This window comes from Pristiophorus japonicus, chromosome 2, assembly GCF_044704955.1.
Source record: "Pristiophorus japonicus isolate sPriJap1 chromosome 2, sPriJap1.hap1, whole genome shotgun sequence".
NCBI lineage: Eukaryota > Metazoa > Chordata > Chondrichthyes > Pristiophoridae > Pristiophorus > Pristiophorus japonicus.
Genome location: NC_091978.1, coordinates 366316056 through 366339193, shown reverse-complemented (window position 1 = coordinate 366339193; position 23138 = coordinate 366316056). Strand labels below are relative to the sequence as shown.

Below are 23138 nucleotides of genomic sequence, written 5' to 3'. Positions count from 1 at the left end.
GGATGAAGGGACCAAGTGTAAAGTAGCCAAGTTTGCTGATGACACAAAGATGGGTGGGAAAGAAAATTGTTAGGAGGACACAAAAAATCAGGCTAAGTGAGTGGGCAAACATTTGGCAGATGGAGTATTATGTGGGAAAGTGTGAGATTTTGGCAAGAAAAATAAAAAAGCTAATTATTATTTAAATGGAGAGAAACTACAAAATGCTGCAGTACAGAGGGACCTGGGGGTCCTTGTGCATGAAACACAAAAAGTTAGTATGCAGGTACAGCAAGTAATCATGAAAGCAAATGGAATGTTGGCCTTTATTGCAAGGGGGATAGAGTATAAAACCAGGGAAGTCCTGCTACAACTGTACAGGGTATTGCTGAGGCCACACCTGGAGTACTGCGTACAGTTTTGGTCTCCGTATTTAAGGAGGGATATTCTTGCATTGGAGGCAGTTCAGAGAAGGTCCACTAGGTTGATTCCTGAGATGAAGGGGTTGACACTTAATGAGCAAAGGTTGAGCAGGTTGGGCCTATACTCATTAGAGTTTAGAAAAATGAGAGGTGATCTTATTGAAACTTATAGATCCTGAGGAGGCTCGACAAAGTAGATGCAGAGAGGATGTTTCCACTCGTGGGGGGAATCTAGAACTAGGGGGCATAGTCTCGGAATAAGGGGTCACCCATTTGATACTGAGATGAGGAAGAATTTCTTCTCTCAGAGGGTTGCAAATCAGTGGAATTCTCTGCCCCAGAGAGCTGTGGAGGGAGTAAAGGATTATGGGGAGCGGGTCAGAATTTTAATGTGGAGGCGGATAGGGAGTCGAGGGGTGGTGGGGTGTCGGGAATGGCGGGGCTCTATTTCCCACCCACAGTGAGCCGGAGAGGGCGGGGGGCATCGTTGGCCTGGGGGGGGGCGGTATCCGATCGCGGGGAGGTGGTTGAGGTAGGGACGCTGGTAAATGGAAAGGCACCTACCTCCTGGATCAGCAGTCCTCTCACGATGCCCGGGAAACCCAACACGCCAGAGTTTAAATTTTGTAATGGTGGTTCACCATGAGGCACGCAGCCTCATTATAATATTTAAATGGGAGACCCGCCTCCTGGCAGCGGGTTGGCTGCCCGCTCCTCCGTCCCGCCCCCCACCCCCTCCCCACCCTTGTCCCGCCTTTGTTAAAACCAGAAATGGGCATATTGGAGGTGTGTTGGTTCAAAATTAAATTTTTTAACACTTTAAGAACATAAGAAATAGGAGCAGGAGTAGGCCATTTGGCCCCTCGAGCCTGCTCCGCCATTCAATGAGATCACGGCTGATCTTCTACCTCAACTCCACTTTCCTGCACTATCCCCATATCCCTTGATTCCCTTAATATCCAAAAATCTATCGATCTCTGTCTTGAATATACTCAACGACTGAGCCTCCACAGCCCTCTGGGGCAGAGAATTCCAAAGATTCACCACCCTCTGAGTGAAGAAATTTCTCCTCATCTCAGTTCTAAATGGCCGACCCCTTATCCTGAGACTGTGACCCCTGGTTCTAGACTCCCCAGCCCGGGGGAGACATCCTCCCTACATCTACCCTGTCAAGCCCTGTAAGAATCTTGTATGTTTCAGTGAGATCGCCTCTCGTTCTTCTAAACACTAGAGAATATAGGCCTAGTCTACTCAATCTCTCCTCATAGGACAATCCCCCCATCCCAACCATCAGTTTGGTGAACCTTTGTTGCACTCCCTCTTTGGCAAATGTGTCCTTGCTTAGGTAAGGAAGCCAAAACTCCAGGTGTGACCCTATATAATTGCAATATGACATCTTTACTCTTATACCCAACCCCAACCTCCGACCCAATCCCAACCCACCCGCTTTTGGGATTTAAAATTCACCCTAGAATAATGGAGATGTGTGAAGTTATCCCTTGGATTAGAAGACTTTAGTGGAGAAATGGTTACGGTGAATATTGCAGGAAGTGTGCACTATACAAAAGAAGTTTACGACACTGTAGAAGATGCTTAGCTACTTTGGAATCCATGTAATTAAATCTCAGTTAATTAAACCGTCTTGAACCCCTCAATTAAGTGATTTCATTGAAGTGTTATTTCCAGGTAATCAGCTACAAATTAAACTGTGATAATGCTATCATGTCATGTCACAAATCTAACCCTTTAGTGAGAATGAACTTGTTGTGGACCCCTGGATTTTTACATTGACAATACCGCCGATTGAGTATTTGTCTGGAGACAGTTTAGTGTACTGGTCCAAAAACTAGACCTGCTGTTATGTGACATCTGACTGTGGTAAATTGGAAACATTTAGAAAATAGCTGCAGGGCTTTGCTGAACTTGTAATCTATTACAATCCTTCCTGTTTAAGCAGGCCTGCTTTTGCTGTTTAACAGCTCACTTTAGTAGTTCTCTCATTTCTGAAGAGACAGTGGGCGAAAGTAATCCAATGGTACACGTTGTCTTATTAAAACAGTCCTGTAACTGGCAGAATACAACCCGAGTTTAATCTCTCGCTGCAGCAATAATTGCTCCAAGAATCTTTTATGTATTATGACACCCCAATGAAATGAAATGAAAACCAAGCTATAAATAACAGTATCCCACGGATTCCAACTTTCCATTCAGGCTCGATTGATACGGAGGATAATTTCCCATTGCTTTGTTATTCTGTCTGTAATCATTCCTGTGTCTTATTTACTGTGTGTGACCACTCTCACATCTGGATTAAAGAAAGAAAGACTTGCATTTATATAGCGACTTTCACCACCACCGGACGTCTCAAAGCGCTTTACAGCCAATGAAGTACTTTTGGAGTGTAGTCAGTGTTGTCATGTGGCAAATGTGGCAGTCAATTTGCGCACAGCAAGCTCCCACAAACAGCAATGGAATAATGACCAGATAATCTGTTTTTGTTATGTTGATTGAAGGATAAATATTGGCCCCAGGAATAACTCCCCCTGCTCTTCTTCAAAATAGTGCCGTGGGATCTTCTGTGTCCACCTGAGAGGACAGACGTCTCCTCTGAAAAATGGCTCCTCCGACAGTGCAGTGCTCCCTCAGCACTGCGCTGGGAGTGTTAGCCTAGATTTTGGGGGGGCTCAAGTCCCTGGAATGGGACTTGAACCCACAACCTTCTGATTCAGAGGCGAGAGGGTGCTACCCACTGAGCCACAGCTGACACATATTGTGTGGGATCACTCTCTCATGATCCTTCAGTGGAGAAACTGACCCTGTTGACAATAATGCATCCGTGACCGTCCCCCAGCACACCCCCCACGCCCCCACCCCCACCCCCATACTACATTTGTGGGGAGCAAACCAGTTATCACTGCCGATGTTCTCTGCAGTAAGCTGGAAGGCCAATAGATGGCTAAAAAGATGTTTGTCACTTCTATGGCCACAGGCAGTGATAAAGAATTGTAGCAACTTACAGCGCAGGAGGACGCCATTCGGCCCATCGTGTTTGTGCCAGCTCTTTGAAAGAGCGCTCGTGCTCAGTCCTACGCTCCCGCTTGTTGTCCATTGCACTGTAAGCTCTTCATCCTCAAGTACCCGTCCAATTCCCTTTTAACATTATTTATGGAATCAGCTTACACCACCTGTTCCGGTAGAGCGTCCCAGACCCCGAAAACTCTCTGAGTGAAAAAAAATTCTCCTCATCTCCCCTCCAGATCTTCTGCCAATGATTTTGAACCGATGACCTCTGGTTAATGACCCACCCACCAGAGGGCGATAGTTTTACTTTCTCTACTCTTATCAAAAAACTCTCATCATCTTGAAAACCTCTATTAGGTGAACTCTTCACCTTCTCTGCTCCAAGGGAGAACAGTCCTAACTATTCCAACCTCTCCTCGTAACTCAAGTCCCTCATCCCTGGTAACATCCCGGTAAACCTCCTCTCCACCCTTTCTCAGGCCTTGACATCTATTTTAAATTAACAGCTAAAGCCGAGTGGCCCCTTATTAAAGGGACACCTAGAACCCACAAATTAACAATAAAACTTTAAACTTAGCAGATCAAATTTAAATTTGGTTGCCGGTGCCCGTCCCTCGCGGAAGGCCACGAGCGCACCGGTGGACACCGCGTGCTCCATCCCCAGGGACACCCCTGGCGCGAGCGTAATCGCGGAAGAGAGGCAGGCAGTCGGGCTGAACAAACCACCAATGGCTCTACAACTATTTTAAAGTAGAATAATAATCATGTGCCCCCTGATTAAAAGAAGGCACTAAAAACGACAAACTTAAATAAATTAAACTTTAGACAGTCAACTTAAATCAAATTAAAATTTGGTTGCCGGGGGTGATGATGCACTCCAGTCCCTCTGGTGCCCACCTCTCGTGGAAGGCCACGAGCTTACCGGTGGACACCGCGTGCTCCATCTCCAGGAACACCCTGGCGCGAGCGTAATCACGGAAGAGAGGCAGTCAGTCTGGCTGAACGAATCCCCAACGGCTCTGCAACTCTTTTGTAGAAAACAAAATGAACAGTTAAATCAAGTGCCCCCCCCCCCCCCCCCCAATCTGGGGGACACTCCAAACATTTTTCAAGGCCCTTTTTTGTTTTTTTTCCTTTTTTTTGTGTTTTTTTTGTGGGGTTTTTTGAGGGGTTTTTTGGGCACTGAAAGCATACATTTTTTTTACAAGTGCCTCCTATAAAAGGGGAGGGGGACACTAAAACCCGGCAATTAAAACAAATTAAACTTTAAAACATATAAAATCAAATTAAAATTTGGTTGCCGGGGGTGACGATGCACTCCAGTCCCTCCGGCGCCCACCTCTCGCGGAAGGCCGCGAGCGTACCAGTGGACACCGCGTGCTCCATCGCTAGGGACACCCTGGCCCAGATGTAACCGTGGAAGAGAGGCGGGCAGTCAGGCTGAACGACCCCCCCAAGGGCTCTACAAACCTGTGAGCATACTCACAGGTGCATACATTATGGGTGGAAGGCGATTCAATAGGGATTACAAAAGGGAATCGGGTGCACGTTTAAAAAAGGAAGGATTTGCAGGGTCTCGGAGAAAGAGCAGGTGAGTTAGAATGATTGGATCGTACTTCCAAAGCACCAGCACAGGCATGTTGGGCCAAACGGCCACTTTCTGTGCTGTAAGATTCTATATTTATCTGTTGGCAAATATTTGTGCCTGGCCTGTTGTTGCGATGAAAGCGGAACAGCAGGCAAGGGACATAAACACCTCTAATGCCATCTAACATCTCTGGCAGCACTTCTATTTTTGAAATGATGAGAAACTAGGAACTCCAGCAGAGCGTGGAGCTCTGGGAGTCCGAATACACAAATCATTAAAAGCCAGCGGACAGGTACAGAAAGCAATTAAAAAGGTTGATGGAATATTGGCTTTTATCTCAAGGGGGTTGCAATAGAAAGTTGTACAACGCCTTGGCCCGGGCCCCCATCGGGAGCACTAGGATCAGTTCTGGGCACCTCATCACAAGAAGCCTTTGGGCCGGTTGTGGCACAGATTCACCAGAATGAAACTAGAAGGTTAAATTATAAGGACAGATTGCATAGACTTGGCCCGTAGTCCCTTGAGTTCAGAAGATGAAGAGACAGCTGGACAGGGTAGATGCAGAGAGGATGTTTCCCCTCGTGGGGCAATCCAGAACTAGGGGGCATAGTCTCGGAATAAGTGGCCGCCCGTTTAAAACCGAGATGAAGAGGAATTTCTTCTCTCAGAGGCTCCTGAATCTTTGGAATTCTCTGCCCCAGAGAGCTGTGGAGGCTGGGTCATTGAATATATTCAAGGTAGCGATAGACAGATTTTTGAACGATAAGGGAGTCAAGGGCTATGGGGAGCGGGCAGCGAAGTGGAGTTGAGGCCAAGATCAGATCAACCATGATCCTTTTGAATGGCGGAGCAGGCTCGAGGGGCCGAATGGCCTACTCCTGCTCCTCTTTCTTATGTTCTTATGAAAGGGTAATCTGATCGAGGTGTTTAAAATGGTAAAAGGATTCGATCAGGTAGACAGAGTGAAACTATTTCCTCTGGTGAGGGGTGGGGAGGTGGGAGAGTCCAGAACAAGGGGGTGTAACCTTCAAATTAGAGCTAGGCCGTTCAGGAGTGATGTCAGGAAGCACTTCTTCACACACAAGGGATTGGGAAACTGGAACTGTCTCAAAGGTTATGGGGAGCGGGCAGGGAAGTGGAGTTGAGGCCAAGATCAGATCAGCCATGATCTTATTGAATGGTGGAGCAGGCTCGAGGGGCCGAATGGCCTACTCCTGCCCCTATTTCTTATGTTCTTATGCTTTCGCAATGCGGACACGCAAGAGCGAGTGGAGCCCGCTTCATGGGGTTGAGTTTAACACACTACCAGCTGAAGAGCCCCACGGGGATTTAATGACCAGCAGAAATGGCACCAAATGACCAACCCCGTGAAGTTGCTGCATCGTGTCGCACTGTGTCCGCAATCCCCTACACCGGCAACAGTTTCTGGGCTATAATTACTGGAGCATTAGTCCATCATTGCTCCAGATAACAGGGCTATTAAATTTCAAAAGATCCCACGGCACTATTTCAAAGAAGAGAAGTGCAGCTCTCCCCAGTAGTCCTGGGCCAATATTGATCCCTCAAGCAACATCAGTAAAAGAAAAAACAGATTATCTGGCCATTTATCTCATTGCTGTTTATGGGAGCCTGCTGTGCGCAAATTAGCTGCTGCGTTTTCCGAAATCACAACCGTGACCGCATTTCAGAAAGTACTTCGTTGGCTGCAAAGTGCTTTGGGCGACATCTTAGAAACTTAGAAACATAGAAATTTACAGTGCAGAAGGAGGCCATTTCGGCCCATCATGTCCGCGCCGGCCGACAAAGAGCCGCACGGCCCTTGGTCATTAGTCCTAAAGGTTACAATGAACAATGACGGAAAGGCAAAGAACATCCGGCCCAACCAGTCTGCCTCACACAACTGCGACACCCCTTATACTGAAACATTCTACACTCCACCCCAACCGGAGCCATGTGATCTCCTGGGAGAGGCAAAAACCAGATAAAAACCCAGGCCAATTTAGGGAGAAAAAATCTGGGAAAATTCCTCTCCGACCCATCCAGGCAATGGAAATTAGTCCAGGAGATCACCCTGGCCGTATTCTATTCCCTGCAGTACTTACCATTATATCTGCTCCGTCCAACAAAAGATCATCCAGTCTAATCCCAATTACCAGCTCTAGGTCCGTAACCCTGCAGGTTACTGCACTTTAAGTGCCCATACAACCATCTCTTAAAAGTGGTGAGGGTTTCTGCATCCATCATTCTTCCAGGCAGCGAGTTACAGATCCCCACAACCCTCTGCGTAAAGAAGCATCCCTCAAATACCCTCTAAACCTTCCACCAACCACCTTAAAACTTTGCCCTCTCGTAATAGACCCCTCCACCAATGGAACTAGACCTTTACTATCCACTATGTCCAGACCCCTCAATATTTTGTACACCTCAATGAGGTCTCCTCTCAACCTCCTCTGTTCCAATGAGAACAAACACAGCCTATCCAATCTGTCCTCATAACTAAGATTTTCCATTCCAGGCAGCATCCTAGTAAATCTCCTCTGCACCCTCTCTAGTGCAATCACATCCTTCCTAGAATATGGCGATCAGAACTGCAAGCAGTACTCCAGTTGTGGCCTAACCAAAGTATTACACAATTTAAGCATAACCTCCCTGCTTTTATATTCTATGCCTCGGCCAATAAAGGCAAGCATTCTGCATGCCTTCTTAACCACCTTATCCACCTGGCCTGCTACTTTCAGGGATCTGTGGACAAGCATTCCAAGGTCCTTTTGTTCATCTACACTATTAAGTGGCCTACCGCTTAATGTGTGTACCCTTTCCTTATTAGCCCTCTCAAAGTGCATCACCTCACACTTCTCTGAATTAAATTCCATTTGGCACTGCTCTGCCCACCTGACCAGTAGATTGATATCCTCCTGCAGCCCATGACTTTCCTCTTCATTATCAACCACACAGCCAATTTTAGTGTCGTCTGCAAACTTCTTAATCATACTCCCTACATTCAAATCTAAATCGTTGATATTTACCACAAAAAGCAAGGGACCCAGTACTGAGCCCTGTGGAACCCCACTGGAAACATCCTTCCAGTCACAAAAACATCCATCAATCATTACCCTTTGCTTCTTGAGTTTGTGAAATATATTTCAATATTAAGGGTGTTCATCTATATTCACATCCCAGAAATAAAAATCCTTATGGTTCCAGCCGCAGAATGTGCAGTGCATGAAAAATGTCATTCATTAACAACATTCTATCGCACTTCATTATTTAGCTCGGAAGTTCTAGCTAGATCAGGACGCGGTGAATTGGAGTTTTGCCTTTGGTTTCTCAATCCTTGCAGATGCTGTCTTAATTGTTTCTCACACTCTTCCCTTCTCCCCCCCCCCCTCCTCAGTTAATGGTGGCTGGTCGACATGGACAGAGTGGTCGATCTGTAACAGTCGTTGCGGGAGGGGCTACCAGAAACGGACGCGCACCTGCACCAACCCCGCCCCGCTCAACGGAGGGGCCTTCTGCGAGGGACAGGGCGTCCAGAAGATCGCCTGCACCACCATGTGTCCCGGTAAATGTGACCCTCGCCCGCTCGTCTTACCGTGCCGCGAAATATTCACGTTCTCTTACCCGAGCTTGATGCCTGGCTCTTTTGCATATTAGTGTGCAAAGCAGAGCAGTTGTACGGCATTCCTGCGACTTCGATTTCAACGCAGGCAATTGCCCCGTGTAAATTAAATTGGGGAGCACCTCCATTGAAATAGCAAATGCATTTTATATCATTTTATAACATTTAGCTGCAAGAGTATTCGATGAAAGCACGGCCTTGCAACATCTGAAAGCATCTTCTCACGTGATGTCTATTGATTAGTGCTTAGCTAGATTGCTGGCTTGTAATACTATACTGGGCAATTGACTTCCAGTGCTTATATGAGATATTGACTTGTAATTCTGTACTAGACTATTGATTTATGCCACTTATTGTCTTGTAATGCTAAGCGATTGACTTGCAGTGCCCATAAAAGGTATTGAGGGAGATTCTCGTAACGACTGACTGGGTAGCAATCTGACAAAGCTGCCCATCACTCACAGACCCCGCCCCATTTCCCCATTTCCATTGCATTGAAATAAATGATTGAAAATCAGGACAAGGGTGCAGATTCAATTGTGGCTTTCAAGGATTATGGGGAGCGGGCAGGGAAGTGGAGTTGAACCCAGGATCAGATCAGCCATGATCTTATTGAATGGCAGAGCAGACTCGAGGGGCCGTATGGCTGACTCCTACTCCTATTTCTTATGTTCTTATGTAAAAGGGAATTGGATGTGTACTTGAAGGAAAGTTAATTTGCCGGGCTACGGGGAAAGGGCGGGGGGGTGGGACTGGCTGAAGTGTTCTTGCAGAGAGCCGGCACGGGCTCAACGGGCCGAATGACTTCCTGCTGTGCTGTGATCGTTATATGATTCTAAGACGGTTCTATAAAGGACTGGCGCTCTAGCAACATAGGAACAGGAGTAGTTCATTCAGCCCCTTGAGCCTGTTCCGCCATTTAGTTAAATCATTGCTGATCTGCAGTTTAACTCCATCTGCCCGCCTTGATCTATATCCCTTGCCAAACAAAAAATACAACACAGTTTGAATTTTTCAATTGACCTCCAGCCACAGATTTTTTTGGGGGGAGAGTTCCAGATTCCCACCACCCTTTGTGTGAAGAAGTGCTTCCTGACATCACCCCCTGAACGGCCTCACAGCTTACCCTCCGGAAAGATCGATCACTCCGGAACATGGCCCTTGCCATTCACTATCTTGTGATGGACAATGGCACTGACACCCTGGCTTTGACTGCCACCTGGCTGGCATGTGGTGGCACCTTGCCCCCCCCCCCCCTTACCGAACCCTCTCTGCCGGCCTGTACTTTCTACAACCTACCCTGCCCTAATCACCTGGGTGGCAGTGTGGCATACCTCAGTTGGCTCCTCCTACACCTCTGGTACCTTCTCCTCCATCGAGCTCCTCGCCTTGTTCCATCCCTCTCGCCTATTCCTTGCTGTCTCCTGCCTGTCTACCCTCATTTCCCCTGCCCCCCATAGGGCATAGATTTAAAGTAATTGGGGGGAGGTTTAGAGGGGATTTGAGGGGAAATTTTCTCGCCCAGAGGGTTGTGGGGATCTGGAACTCGCTGCCTGAAAGGGTGGTAGAGGCAGAAAACCCTCACCTCATTTAAAAAGTACTTGGATGTGCACCTGAAGTGCCGTAATCTACAGGGCTACGGACTGCGAGCTGGAAAGTGGGATTAGGCTGGATAGCTGTTGGTTAGCCGGCGTGGACACGATGGGCCGAATGGCTGCCTTCTGTGCTGTAAATTTGTATGATTCTACCATTCAAAATTTTCAGAAAGCAATTTACAGGGATAAACTGGATGATGGGCAGATTACATGATGACAAGTTTGCCGAGGTGATTTTCATTATAAATGATAGATATATAGGTAGACGGACGGACAGATGGACGGACGGACCAACTGACTTTGCCTGAAGAATACACTTGGGTATGAATCTCTATGTGGGCCACAGGCGATTGACAAGTGCTACTATTTTTATCTACCATCTCCGATTTTTCTCCTCTGCAGGTCCATTAAGAATGCCAACAATTTCCTCTCACAATTATATTGCTCACTAATTCTGAACATTATATGAATACGAAACTTGCAAATGTATTTACTTAATTAGTTCCCTTTGAAGTTATTAGTCACCGTTGGGGCTAAATGCTTTAATTGCAAGTTCCTTCTTTAAATCTCTTCAAATACCCAGGAAACAAAGCTGATGTTAAAATTCAGAAGTGTTTTTTTTCCTGTGAGTCAGCGACATTGGAGTTGCATAGATTTCATCGCCTCTGATTTGTGTTAGACTCCAACCCACCATCCTACTTAAACACATCATCATCATCATAGGCGGTCCCTCGAATCGAGGATGACTTGCTTCCACGCCAAAAAGTTCACAACGAAGGACCTAATATTCCAGATCCCAAACTACATGTTGAAGGGTGGAAGATGCCTGTGCGTGGATTTTTTAACGTTGCACACCAGCCACCACACAGGCTCGACAGAGCTAGGTCTTGGTTCAGTGGCAAGGATTACCCAAGACGACTGGAGACCAGCTCTGCTGCACAAACCTAGTGTGCACACATATAGCTGTGTGGGCTGACCCATGCTGCCCCTGGGCCCTTGCCTCTTCTGGGTCCCAGACTCCCGTCTCTCCTGGGCCCCGTCACTTCTTTCTACAAACTCTTGCCGCTCCTTCGCCCCTCCTGCTGTGCCTGCCCGCACTGCAATCAGCGACCTGGCTTCACAGCCGTCGCCCTCCTGCAGTGGTCTGCCGCCGCGCGCTGCTCCCTCTGATGGCCCCGGCTTGCTGATGGTTTTGCCGATTTCCGGGCTGGGCTGCCGCACGCTGCTTCTTCTAATGCGACCTTTCAATCACAGCATCATAGTACATTCAGGGAAGGATGAAAAGAGAAGGCTGAGGGGTGACCTAATAGAAGGTCTTTAAAATTATGAAAAGTTTTGATAGAGCGGATACAGAGAGAATGTTTCCATTTGTGGGGAAGAGCAAATCTAGAGGCCATCAATATGAGATAGTCACCCCGAAATCCAATGGGGAATTCAGAAGAAACTTCTTTACCCAGAGAGTGGTGAGAATGTGGAACTCGCTACCACAGGGAGTGGTTGAGGTGAATAGTATCGATGCATTTAAGGGGAAGCTGGACAAGCATATGGGGGAGAAGGGAATAGAGGGTTATGCTTGTAATGTATTTGCTTCATGTGTTTTTTGCTTAAGAATTCATAGCAACACATTGCTATTAAGAACTAGTTGGTTTATTAACAAAGGTTTAACAATCACACTACACATTGCTAGCTCACCCACTAGGCTCACAACTGCATACCTCATCGTGGATAACCTAGACCCAGCAGACTCAAGGGGCCGAATGGTCTACTCCTGCTCCTATTTCGTATGCTCTCTCTGCATCAAAGTATTTCTCCAAACCTCTCCCTTCACTCTTGTAGTGACCATTTTAAATTGATGAACTCGCTCATCACTGACTCCCCAAAGAGAGGAAGTAATCTTTTTCTCATTCACCCAATCAAAACTCTTCATATAAATATATTTTTTAGACCCTCCATTAAATCTCCACTTAACCTCTGTGCTCCAGTGACAACAGTCCCAGTATCAATCATAGAATCATAAAAGTTTACAGCATGGAAGGGGTCCATTTCAGCCCATCGTGTCTGTGCTGGCCAACAAGAGCCTTTCCAGTCTAATCCCACTTTCCAGCTTTAGGACCGTAGCCCTGTAGGTTACGGCACTTCAGGTGAACATCCAAGTACTTTTTAAATGTGGTGAGGGTTTCTGCCTCTACCACCTTTTCAGGCAGTGAGTTCCAGACCCCCACCACCCTCTGCGTGAAGAAATTTCCCCTCAAATCCCCTCTAAACCTTCTAACAATTACTTTAAATCTATGGCCCCTGGTTGTTGACCCCTCTGCTAAGGGAAATAGACCCTTTCTATCCATTATATCTAGGCCCCTCATAATTTTATGCACCTCAATGAGGTCTCCCCTCAGCCTCCTCTGTCCCAATGAAAACAAACCCAGCCTATCCAATCTGTCCTCACAGCTTAGATTCTCCACTCCCGGCAACATCCTCGTAAATCCCCTCATCTCAAGCCTCCCCTCATAACTATTGTAATGTATTTGCTTCATGGGTCCTTTGCTTAAGAATTCATAGCAACACATTGCTATTAAGACCTAGTCGGTTTATTAACAAAGGTTTAACAATCACACAACACATTACCAGTTCATCCACCAGGCTCACAATTGCATACCTCATCGTGGATGACCTAGACCCAACTGGCTGGGGTTTTATTGAGTCTTGTGAACATCACGTGACTGGCTAAGCCACTCACAATGCAACAGCTCTACAAACCTGTGAGCATTCTCACAAATGCATGCATTGCAACGCTGATAGGGTTAGATAAGGAAAGGTGGATGGATTGGTTGGGCCGAATGGCCTGTTTCTGTGCCGTATATCCTCTGTAATTCTTGCTCATGCGAGACTAGAGCTTCTGATTGGCAGAAGCCCATGTACCAACATAACGCTCTTTGCCCTCCATTGCTGTGGGCGCGCTTGTTATTTTGCCAAGATATTAATCTGCGTAAAATAAAGGTAGTCATCTCCCGTCAGAAGGTTGCACTAGGAACTGTAAGGGGTGAGTCTGCGATCCCAGTGGGAACTGATGTTCATGGGAAACGTTTGGGGCAAAGTCCCAGGCTGTGGGTCCATGGATATCCAACCTGCGCTCTCTGTGACTGCCATTCCCTACTGGGATTGTCAGATTGTGGAGTCACCCCATGGCATGAGCAAGGTATGTATTTTTAAGGGAACTTTGCCAGTGGCAATTTCTACTCTTTTGATTGCTGCAGTGTCATTTCTTATTATGAAAATCAGGGCCTTTATTGCAAGGGGGATGGAGTATAAAAGTAGGGAAGTCTTGCTGCGACTGTACAGGGCGATGGTGAGGCCACACCTGGAGTACTGCGTACAGTTTTGGTCTCCATATTTAAGGAAGGATATACTTGCATTGGAGGCTGTTCAGAGAAGGTTCACTAGGTTGATTCCTGAGATGAAGGGTTGACTTATGAAGAAAGGTTGAGCAGGTTGGGCCTATACTCATTGGAGTTTAGAAGACTGAGAGTTGATCTTATTGAAACGTATAAGACACTGAGGGGGCTTGACAGGTTAGATGCCGAGAGGATGTTTCCCCTCATGGAGGAATCTAGAACAAGGGGGCATAGTCTCAGAATAAGGGGTCGCCCATTTAAAACTGAGATAAGGAGGAATTTTTTCTCTCAGAGGGTCGTGAATCTTTGGAATTCTCTGCCCCAGAGACCTGTGGAGGCTGGGTCTTTGAATATATTTAAGGTGGAGATAGACAGATTTTTGAGTGATAAGGGAGTCAAGGGTTATGGGGAGCGGGCAGGGAAGTGGAGGCCAAGATCAGATCAGCCATGATCTTATTGAATGGCGGGGCAGGCTCGAGGGTCCAAATGGCCGACTCCTGTTCCTACTTCTTAAATGTTTCTTTCCATAACTGTCAAGGAACATGGATTTCAAGATAGAATGCACAGTGGGGATTATCAGTGGAATACTTTGGGACTTAATATTTTAGTTATGTGGAGAGAGTATAGAAACTGGGATTGTTGTCCTTAGCGCAGAGAAGGTTAAGTGGAGATTTAATAGAGATCGGCAAAATTATGTGGTTTTGATGGAGTAAATGAAGAGAAACTGTTTCTACTGCCATGAGGATCAATAATCAGATGACCCAGATTTAAGATAATTGACAAAAAATGCCAGAGGGGAGATGAGGAGAATTTTTGTTACTCAGTGAGTTGTTTTGATCCGGAACGCGCAGCCTGAAAGGGCAGTGGAAGCCGATTCAATTGTAGCTTTCCAAAGGGATAAATACTTGGTCTATGGGGAACGAGCAGTGGGGACTGGGACTGATTGGATCGTTCTTACAAAAAGCCGGCACAGGCACGATGGGCCGAATGGCCTCCTGTGAACCTAGGAACAGGAGGAGGCCATTCAGCCCCTCGAGCCTGCTCCGCCATTCAATGAGATCACGGCTGATCTGTGACCTAACTCCATACACCCGCCTTTGCCCCATATCCCTTAATACCTCTGGTTAACAAAAAGCTAACAATCTCCGATTTAAAATTAACAATTGACCCAGCATCAATTGCTGTTTGCGGAAGAGAGTTCCAAACTTCTACCCCCTCTGTGTGTAGAAGTGTTTTCTAATTTCACTCCTAAAAGGTCTGGCTCTAATTTTTAGACTCTGCCCCCCTAGTCCTAGACTCCCCAACCAGCTGAAATTGTGGTGTATGAAATGATTCAATGAACTCCGTACTGTGAGCCAGTGACCAGGTGTAACCTGGTCAGTCTTCAATGGCTTCCAGAAGTGAAGATACAAAGATGAAGTTCAGGTTATATACCGGGCCCAGCACGAGTGTACCTATGACCCTAGGACCTCCAATGGTAGTGCCCCCTGGTGGTGGGCGGACCTTCTGTACATACATTACAGAAATAGTTTTTCTCGATCTACCCTCTCTGTTCCCCTTAGTATCTTGAAAACTTCGATCAGATCACCCCTTAACCTTCTAAATTCCAGGGGATATAACCCTAATTTGAGTGTAATCTCTCCTCGTAACTTAACCCTTGAAATCCGGGAATCATTCTGTACAACAGGAACAGTAGCAGACTGGTTATGTTACTGGGCTAGCACTCCAGAGGCCTGAATAAGCAATTTGGAGGGGTGAATTCAAATCCCACCACGGCAGCGGGAGAAATTTAAATTCAATTAAATAAATCTGGAATAATAAGCTGGTATCAGTAATGGTGACCATCAAACTGCTGGATTGTGGTTAAAAACCATCTGGTTCACCAGTGCCCTTCAGGAAAGGAAATCTGCTGTCCTTACCTGGTCTGGCCAAAAAATGTGACTCCAGACCCACAGCACTGTGGTTGACTTTTAACTGCCTTCTGAAATGGCCCAACGAGACACTCATGGGGCATTAGAGATGGGCAAATAAATGTGGACCTTACCATCGATGCCCACATTCTGTGAATTAATGAAAAAAAAATCATGATATGATCCTAAGATTCTCCAGGGTGCAGGTGGTGCAAAGTGGAGTGATTTCTGCACATCATGACAGGGATGGGGATCTTGTTTTAATTAAAATGGGCTGCCCGTGATTGAGAAAGAGATATTTAACTGCTTGCGTGAGCTGACTGTTGCCTCTTGTTAGAAACGAGTAGCCTCTGTATTGAAAATCTTCTCAGTTTGAGCCGAAGAAGCAAATTCGTGTCACTTAACGTGACCAGTGATAGAACTTTATTCCATTCCTGTGTGAGAGGTTCGTTCGCTTCTGAAATCTCCCAGCTTCCACTGAAAGATGGCATCGAAATCTCCGCCAAGGGAGATAAGGGTTGCCAACCCCTTCAGGATTGCCCCGGGCTCTCCAGGAGTTGAAGATTAATCTCCAAGACATTGCTGGGAGCATCACCCCAGAAGATACATCTCAGGGGTGTTAAAAAAAAATGTCTTTTCTTTGAACACTGTTTCTTACTAGTTATAAAAAAATATTGGACATGGGAAAGGGCTGTTTGACTGACAGTCAAGAATCGTCCAATCAGGTAAACAAAGAGTCTGTTCGCTTTCCGATTGGCCGTGGGAAGGGCGGGGCACCACGAGGATGGACATGTCGGGCGACCAATGGGGGGAGTGCGGGGGGGGTGGGGTCAGGGGGGGGGGCAGAAAGTCATGTGACGACAGCTCCAGGAACATGTCCAACCAGAATTGGCAAGCCTAAGGGAGCTGGGAGGATGGACGACCATTTACTTGTATCAATTGGTTTAAGTACTTGTGTCACGAATTCTTGCTTATCAGTGCGAGAGAATGGCCCACCGCTGATCTCCATGTACGCGATGCAATGCAGCAGACAACAATACCGCCTCGATTCTCAGGGCCTGCCGAATACCCGACACATCGTGTGGAGACCCCCCCCGCCCCGGTGATCCATCTCACATGGGGATCACGGGGACATCGGCAGGAGAGTTGTCGACAAGCCGTCTTTGTGCTTATCAACAAGAGCAGACATCGACAACGAGATCCAACACCGCCTCCAGTGCGCCAGTGCAGCCTTCGGCCGCCTGAGGAAAAGAGTGTTTGAAGACCAGGCCCTCAAATCTGCCACCAAGCTCATAGTCTACAGGGCTGTAGTAATACCCGCCCTCCTGTATGGCTCAGAGACATGGACCATATACAGTAGACACCTCAAGTCGCTGGAGAAATATCACCAACTCCTCAAGATCCTGCAAATCCCCTGGGAGGACAGACACACCAACGTCAGTGTCCTCGACCAGGCCAACATCCCCAGCATCGAAGCACTGACCACACTTGATCAGCTCCGCTGGGCGGGCCACATTGTCCGCATGCCCCGACACAAGACTTCCAAAGCAAGCGCTCTACTCGGAACTCCTACACGGCAAGCGAGTCCCAGGTGGGCAGAGGAAACTTTTCAAGGACACCCTCAAAGCCTCCTTGATAAAATGCAACATCCCATCCCCACCGACACCTGGGAGTGCCTGGCCAAAGACCGCCCTAAGTAGAAGAAGTGCATCCGGGAGGGCGCTGAGCACCTCGAGTCTCGTCGCCGAGAGCGTGCAGAAACCAAGCGCAGGCAGCGGAAGGAGCGTGCGACAAACCAGACTCCCCACCCTCCCCTTCCTTCAACCACTGTCTGTCCCACCTGTGACAGAGACTGTCATTCCCGTATTGGACTGTTCAGCCACCTGAGAACTCACTTTTGGAGTGGAAGCAAGTCTTCCTCGATTCCAAGGGACTGCCTATGATGATGATGATGATGACTGATGTATTCACAATAAAAGGGCATGTGGCCAGGTCATGTGACACAGCCCTGGTTGGGGAACCACCTTGTCAGGTATGTGCTTGAGTAGCTGCATAAAGATATCACGTATGCTCACTGCCAATGCTTTGTGTCGGCACTGGTGCCAATCTGGGAGTCAGATTGGTTGCCCCCTGCTCCTTGCCTGCTATTAAGGATGGGGAGGCAGGACACAGTGGGGAGGTCCTTTTAAGTTCTGGCCACTTGCGTGAAACGGACTCTACCGGATCTGACTCGAAAGAAAAATTGGGAGAGGATGAGCATTCAATCCGATATCACTCATTTCCGCACCATCAGCAAAAGTTGTAAATTAGCCCCCACGGAGACTGCCCCAAAACTTTATCAATTGCACATGTAATGTATTTGCTTCATGGGCTCTCTGCTTAAGAATTCATAGCAACACATTGCTATCAACAACGAGTCGGTTTATTAACAAAGGTTTAACAATCACACGACACGTTACCAGTTCATCCACCAGGCTCACAACTGCATACCTCATCGTGGATGACCTAAACCCAACTGGCCGGGATTTTATTGAGTCTTGTGAACATCATGTGACTGGCTAAACCACTCATGAGACACACAGCTCTACAACTATTTTAATTAAATGATAAAGTCGAGTGCTCCCTTATTAAAGGGGCACTGGAACTGATAAATTAAAAAATAAAACTTTGTGAACCTTAAACGGTCAAATTAAAATGTGGTTGCCAGGGGGTGATGATGCACTCCAGTCCCTCCGGCGCCCACCTCTCGTGGAAGGCCGCGAGTGTACCGGTGGACACTGCCAGCTCCATCTCCAGGGACACCCTGGCACGAATGTAACCGCGGAAGAGAGGCAGGCAGTCGGGCTGAACGACCCCCTCGACCGCACGCTGCCTGGACCGGTTGATGGCTCCCTTGGCCAGGCCCAGGAGCAGTCCTACGAGGAGGCCTTCCAGTCCTGCCCGCTCCCCTCCGCACAGGGTGCCCAAAGATCAGGAGTGTGGGACTGAAGTGCAACCAGAATTTGAGGAGCAGCCCCTTCGCAACGGCTCTACGACCCTGTGAGCATACTCGCAGGTGCATACCGTACACGCACAGCAAACTCCACTCCACAGTCTTTTGGGCTTCATTACTGGGCACTAGATTCTAACATATGAAGATAAGAACATAAGAAATAGGAGCAGGAGTCAGCCATTCGGCCCCTCGAGCCTGCTCCGCCATTCAATAAGATCATGGCCGATCTGATCATGGACTCAGCTCCACTTCCCTGCCCACTCCCCATAACCCTTTGCTCCTTTATCGCTCAAAAATCTGTTTCTCTCCGCCTTAAATATATTCAATGACCCAGCCTCCACAGCTCTCTGGGGCAGAGAATTCCACAGATTTACAACCCTCTGAGAGAAGAAATTTCTCCTCATCTCAATTTTAAATGGGCGGCCCCTTATTCTGAGACTATGTCTCCTAGTTTTAGTTTCCCCTATGAGTGGAAATCTCCTCTCTGCATCCACTTTGTCGAGCCCCCCTCATTACCTTATAAGTTTCAATAAGATCACCTCTCATTCTTCTGAACTCCAATGAGTAGAGGCCCAACCTACTCAACCTTTCCTCATCAGTCAACCTCCTTCATCTCCAGAATCAACCGAGCGAACCTTCTCTGAACTACCTCCAAAACAAGTATATCCTTTCTTAAATACTGTGTCAACACAATACTTCCAAATGTATTCACTGACCGAGCCCGTTTATCCCTATAATACAGGCATAGTTAGCGCTTCAATACCAAGTCCTTTCCCCGGTGCAGACGCCTGAGTTACAACAGCTCTACAAGCGACTGGTTTCCCATGGCAACGCCCCCTCCCCGCGGAGATCTCGCACGTCTTCCCTGATAGTCCGACCCTGGACCCAGCTTTCATCCGAAGCCCATTCGCATCGGCGAACATAAGAACATAAGGAATAGGAGCAGGAGTCGGCCATACGGCCCCTCGAGCCTGCTCCGCCATTCAATAAGATCATGGCTGATCCGATCATGGACTCAGCTCCACTTCCCCGTAACCCCTTATCCCTTTATCGGTTAAGAAACTGTCTATCTCTGTCTTAAATTTATTCAATGTCCCGCCTTCCACAACACTGCGGCACTTTGCAATCTTTCTCCATTTAAATAATAACGCCCGAGTTACAAACGCTTCGCAAGTGACTGTTCCCCGCGGAGATGGCAGACCTCACTTGTCCGAACCCCCAACCCCCCCCCCCTTAAAAAGACGTAGCTGTTATTTTGCGCCCCCACCCCCAAGCCCCATGTCCCATCCCTCCCCCGCTCCTTCCTTTGCATATTTGTGTACTGATGTTGTTTCTCTTGTCGAACTGTAGTTGATGGTGGGTGGACGGAGTGGAGCAAATGGTCAACCTGTGGGACGGAGTGCATGCACTGGCGGCGGAGGGAGTGCTCGGTACCCGCCCCTAAAACCGGTGGGAAGGACTGCCAAGGACTGCTGTTAGACTCCGAAAACTGCACTGACGGCCTATGCATGCAAAGTAAGTGAGGCAGCTCCGACTGGGATGGCAACAGCTGAAGCGCTCACGCGTTTAACCCCTTCCGCTCCGACTTTCCACCCCCACCTCTCTCGCAACGCCCCCCCCCCTCCGTCCCCCAATCCCTGTTCTAATAGTATTAGCTCTCTTCACATACCTATCCTCCTCCTCCTCTGTGTTTTTAACTACCTCTCAACACCTTAACAGAAAAAAAAGTCTTGCATTTTATACAGCGGCTGGCACAACCTCAGGCCAAAGCGCTTCACAGCCAAAGTGTAGTCACTGTTGTATTTTAGGGTGCAATGTCTTTGCTTCATGGGTTCTTTGCCGAGGAATTCACAGCAACACATTGCTATTAAGAACTAGTTGGCCTGTTAGCAAAAGGTTTACCAATCACACTACACATTACCAGTTCATCCACCGGGCTCACAACTGCATACCTCATCGTGGATTCCCTGAACCCAACTGGCTGGGGTTTTATTGAGTCTTGTGAACATCACGTGACTGGCTAAGCCACTCACAATGCAACAGCTCTACAACTATTTTTGTAGAAACAAATAATCAAGTGCCCCCTAATTAAGGGGGGGGGCACACTCCAAAAACTTTTCAAATGTCCTTTTTTTTGGGTGAGCATAAGCCTACTGCACCTGGTATTCCCAGGCAGTCTTCCATCCAAGTACTAACCAGGCCTGACTCTGCTCAGCTTCCAAGATCAGACATTTTCCGACTAGGGTGGCCGTACAAACCTGTTATATTGGGAAAAGCGGCAATCAAATTTGCGCTCAGCAAGGTAACTGTGTGTGCGCGTGTGCGCGTGTGCTTACAGTTGGAGGTCAAGAGAAGGAGCAGGCTCAGTCAGGAGCCGGGTTGTTAGCAAGAACAGATCCCCAACTCCGTACGACGCCCACGACATATCCGGCGCCCTTTCTGCTCAGCATCCTTGGGCTTAAAAGATTGACGCCGGTGAGGAGCCGGGCCTTTAAGGACTGAGTCACGAGCGAGCCGGAATTGTCCCATGGGAGTGATGCCCATGGATTTCGCCCAGTGTTGAATCATCACCATGTCCCAGGGTGCATCCCTAGGGGGCGCCAGTTTGCGGTACGACCCTCCTGAAGGTTCAGTGTTGCAGTTTTCTAAATATGTGACTTTTTTATATTCCTTACAAAGACAAATGACAGCTGTGGCTCAGTGGGCAGCACCCTCGCCTCTGAGTCAGAGGGTGGTGGGTTCATAGTCCCACACCAGGGACTTGAACACATAAATCCAGGCTGACGCTCCCAGTGCAGTGCTGAGGGAGTGCTGCACTGTCAGAAGTGCCGTCTCTCAGATAAGATGTTAAACCGAGGCCCTGTCTGCTCTCTCAGGTGAACGTAAAAGATCCCACGGCACTATTTCGAAGAAGAGCAGGGGGAGGTGTCCTGGGGCCAATATTTATCCCTCAAACAAACATAACAAAAACAGATTATCTGGTCATTATCCTATTGCTCTTTGTGGGAGCTTGCTGTGCGCAAATTGGCTGCCGCGTTTCCCACATTACAACAGTGACTACACTCCAAAAGTACTTCATTGGCTGTAAAGCGCTTTAGGAATGTCCGGTGGTCGTGAAAGGCGCTATATAAATGCAAGTCTTTCTTTTTTTTCTTTCTTTCCCCCTACACCCTTCCACCTAGCTAACCTTAACTTGAATGTTAACCCAGAGTAAAACTCTGCACAGTGCGTGCAGAGAAACAAATGCAGCGGTGATGAATATTTTTAAATTTAAAAAAAAGGCTACGGTCGATTAATCTGTTTGACGGTACGGAGCATCGGGAAGACAGCGGAAACCGCCAAAATACACAAACGACAACCTTTCTCTCATTGCTGGAAACACACGACGTGACTTTAAAGCTTTTGGAATGTGATATCTTCAGCAATACCTTCCGCAAACAAAACTGTAATTATTGTCAAACATTCATTTGCAGACGGCCGCAATACCTGTGTGCCCCTGCGGGCGGCGCTGCTGAGCGGGTAGCTGCCCCGGGTATCCGCAGTGCCACCTGCAGTTGCTTTGTGGTACTGAGGCCCTGAGACAAATGTGGCCAAAGTAAATTTCCTCCCAAAGTTATTCGCCTTCCTGCCCTTTTCATTGTCATTGTGAAAGTCATGGGGCGGGGAAGTTGAAGGCGGGAAGAGCGGGGAAGGGGAAATGAGTGCATAAAAAAATGCTAGGGCACCAATTTGTCACTCTTCAGGGGGGTTTAAAAAAATCCTGAACGGATAACCATTCATTTTATTTTATTGCCAGAATCGCTTCTGCACTTATTTCGACCGTTGAACCGTGTGTTTGAGCGCAGAGGGGAAGTGAGGCGTCTGCAGTAACGAAGATCTTTTAAACAAAAATGCATCATTATAGGACAGGAGTAGATTGGGCCTGTACGCGTTGGAGTTTAGAAGACTGAGGGGTGATCTCATCGAAACATATAAGATTCTGAGGGGGATTGACAAGGAAGATGCAGGGAGGATGTTTCCCCCGGGCTGGAGAGTCTAGAACCAGGGGTCACACAGTCTCGGAATAAAGGGGTCGGCCATTTGGGACGGAGATGAGGAGGAATTTCTTCACTCAGAGGGTGGTGAATCTTTGGAACTCTCTGTCCTAGAGAGCTGTGGAGGCTCAGTCGTTGAGTATATTCAGGACTGAGATCAGATTTTTGGACTCTAGGGGAAATCAAGGGATATGGGGATCGGGCGGGAAAGTGGAGTTGAGGTCGATGATCAGCTGTGATCATATTGAATGGTGGAGCAGGCTCGAGGGGCCATATGGTCCACTCCTGGTCCTAATTCTTATATTCTTCAGTGCTAGGAGCATTAATCCATCCAAACTGGCCACCTCCCACATTCAGAGATTGCCTCCGAAACTAATCACCCTGTCCCTCACCGTATAACCGGACCTGTGATAACAGAGTTACTGAAATGATGCCTTTATTACATTCAGTGGCGTGATGGCTAAAATTGCAGCCTTAGTCCCCAATGCCATTCTGGCTGACATTGATCCTTCAGCCTCCAATGCTAAAAGCTGACTATGTGATCATTTAACACCTTGCTGTTTGTGGGAGCTTGCTGTTTGTGAGAGCT

General features: G+C 47.7%; 1 protein-coding gene across 2 annotated transcripts in view; it reads left to right on the top strand.

Moving 5' to 3' along the window:
- LOC139235027 (netrin receptor UNC5C-like) overlaps positions 1 to 23138 on the top strand; it is a 502551-nt gene that overhangs the window by 390263 nt on the left and 89150 nt on the right. For both annotated transcript variants that reach the window (XM_070866133.1, XM_070866124.1), the window contains 2 exons: positions 8405 to 8572; positions 19866 to 20030. In XM_070866133.1, the coding sequence (XP_070722234.1) occupies positions 8405 to 8572; positions 19866 to 20030 (333 nt within the window). The remainder of the gene's footprint in view (positions 1 to 8404; positions 8573 to 19865; positions 20031 to 23138) is intronic.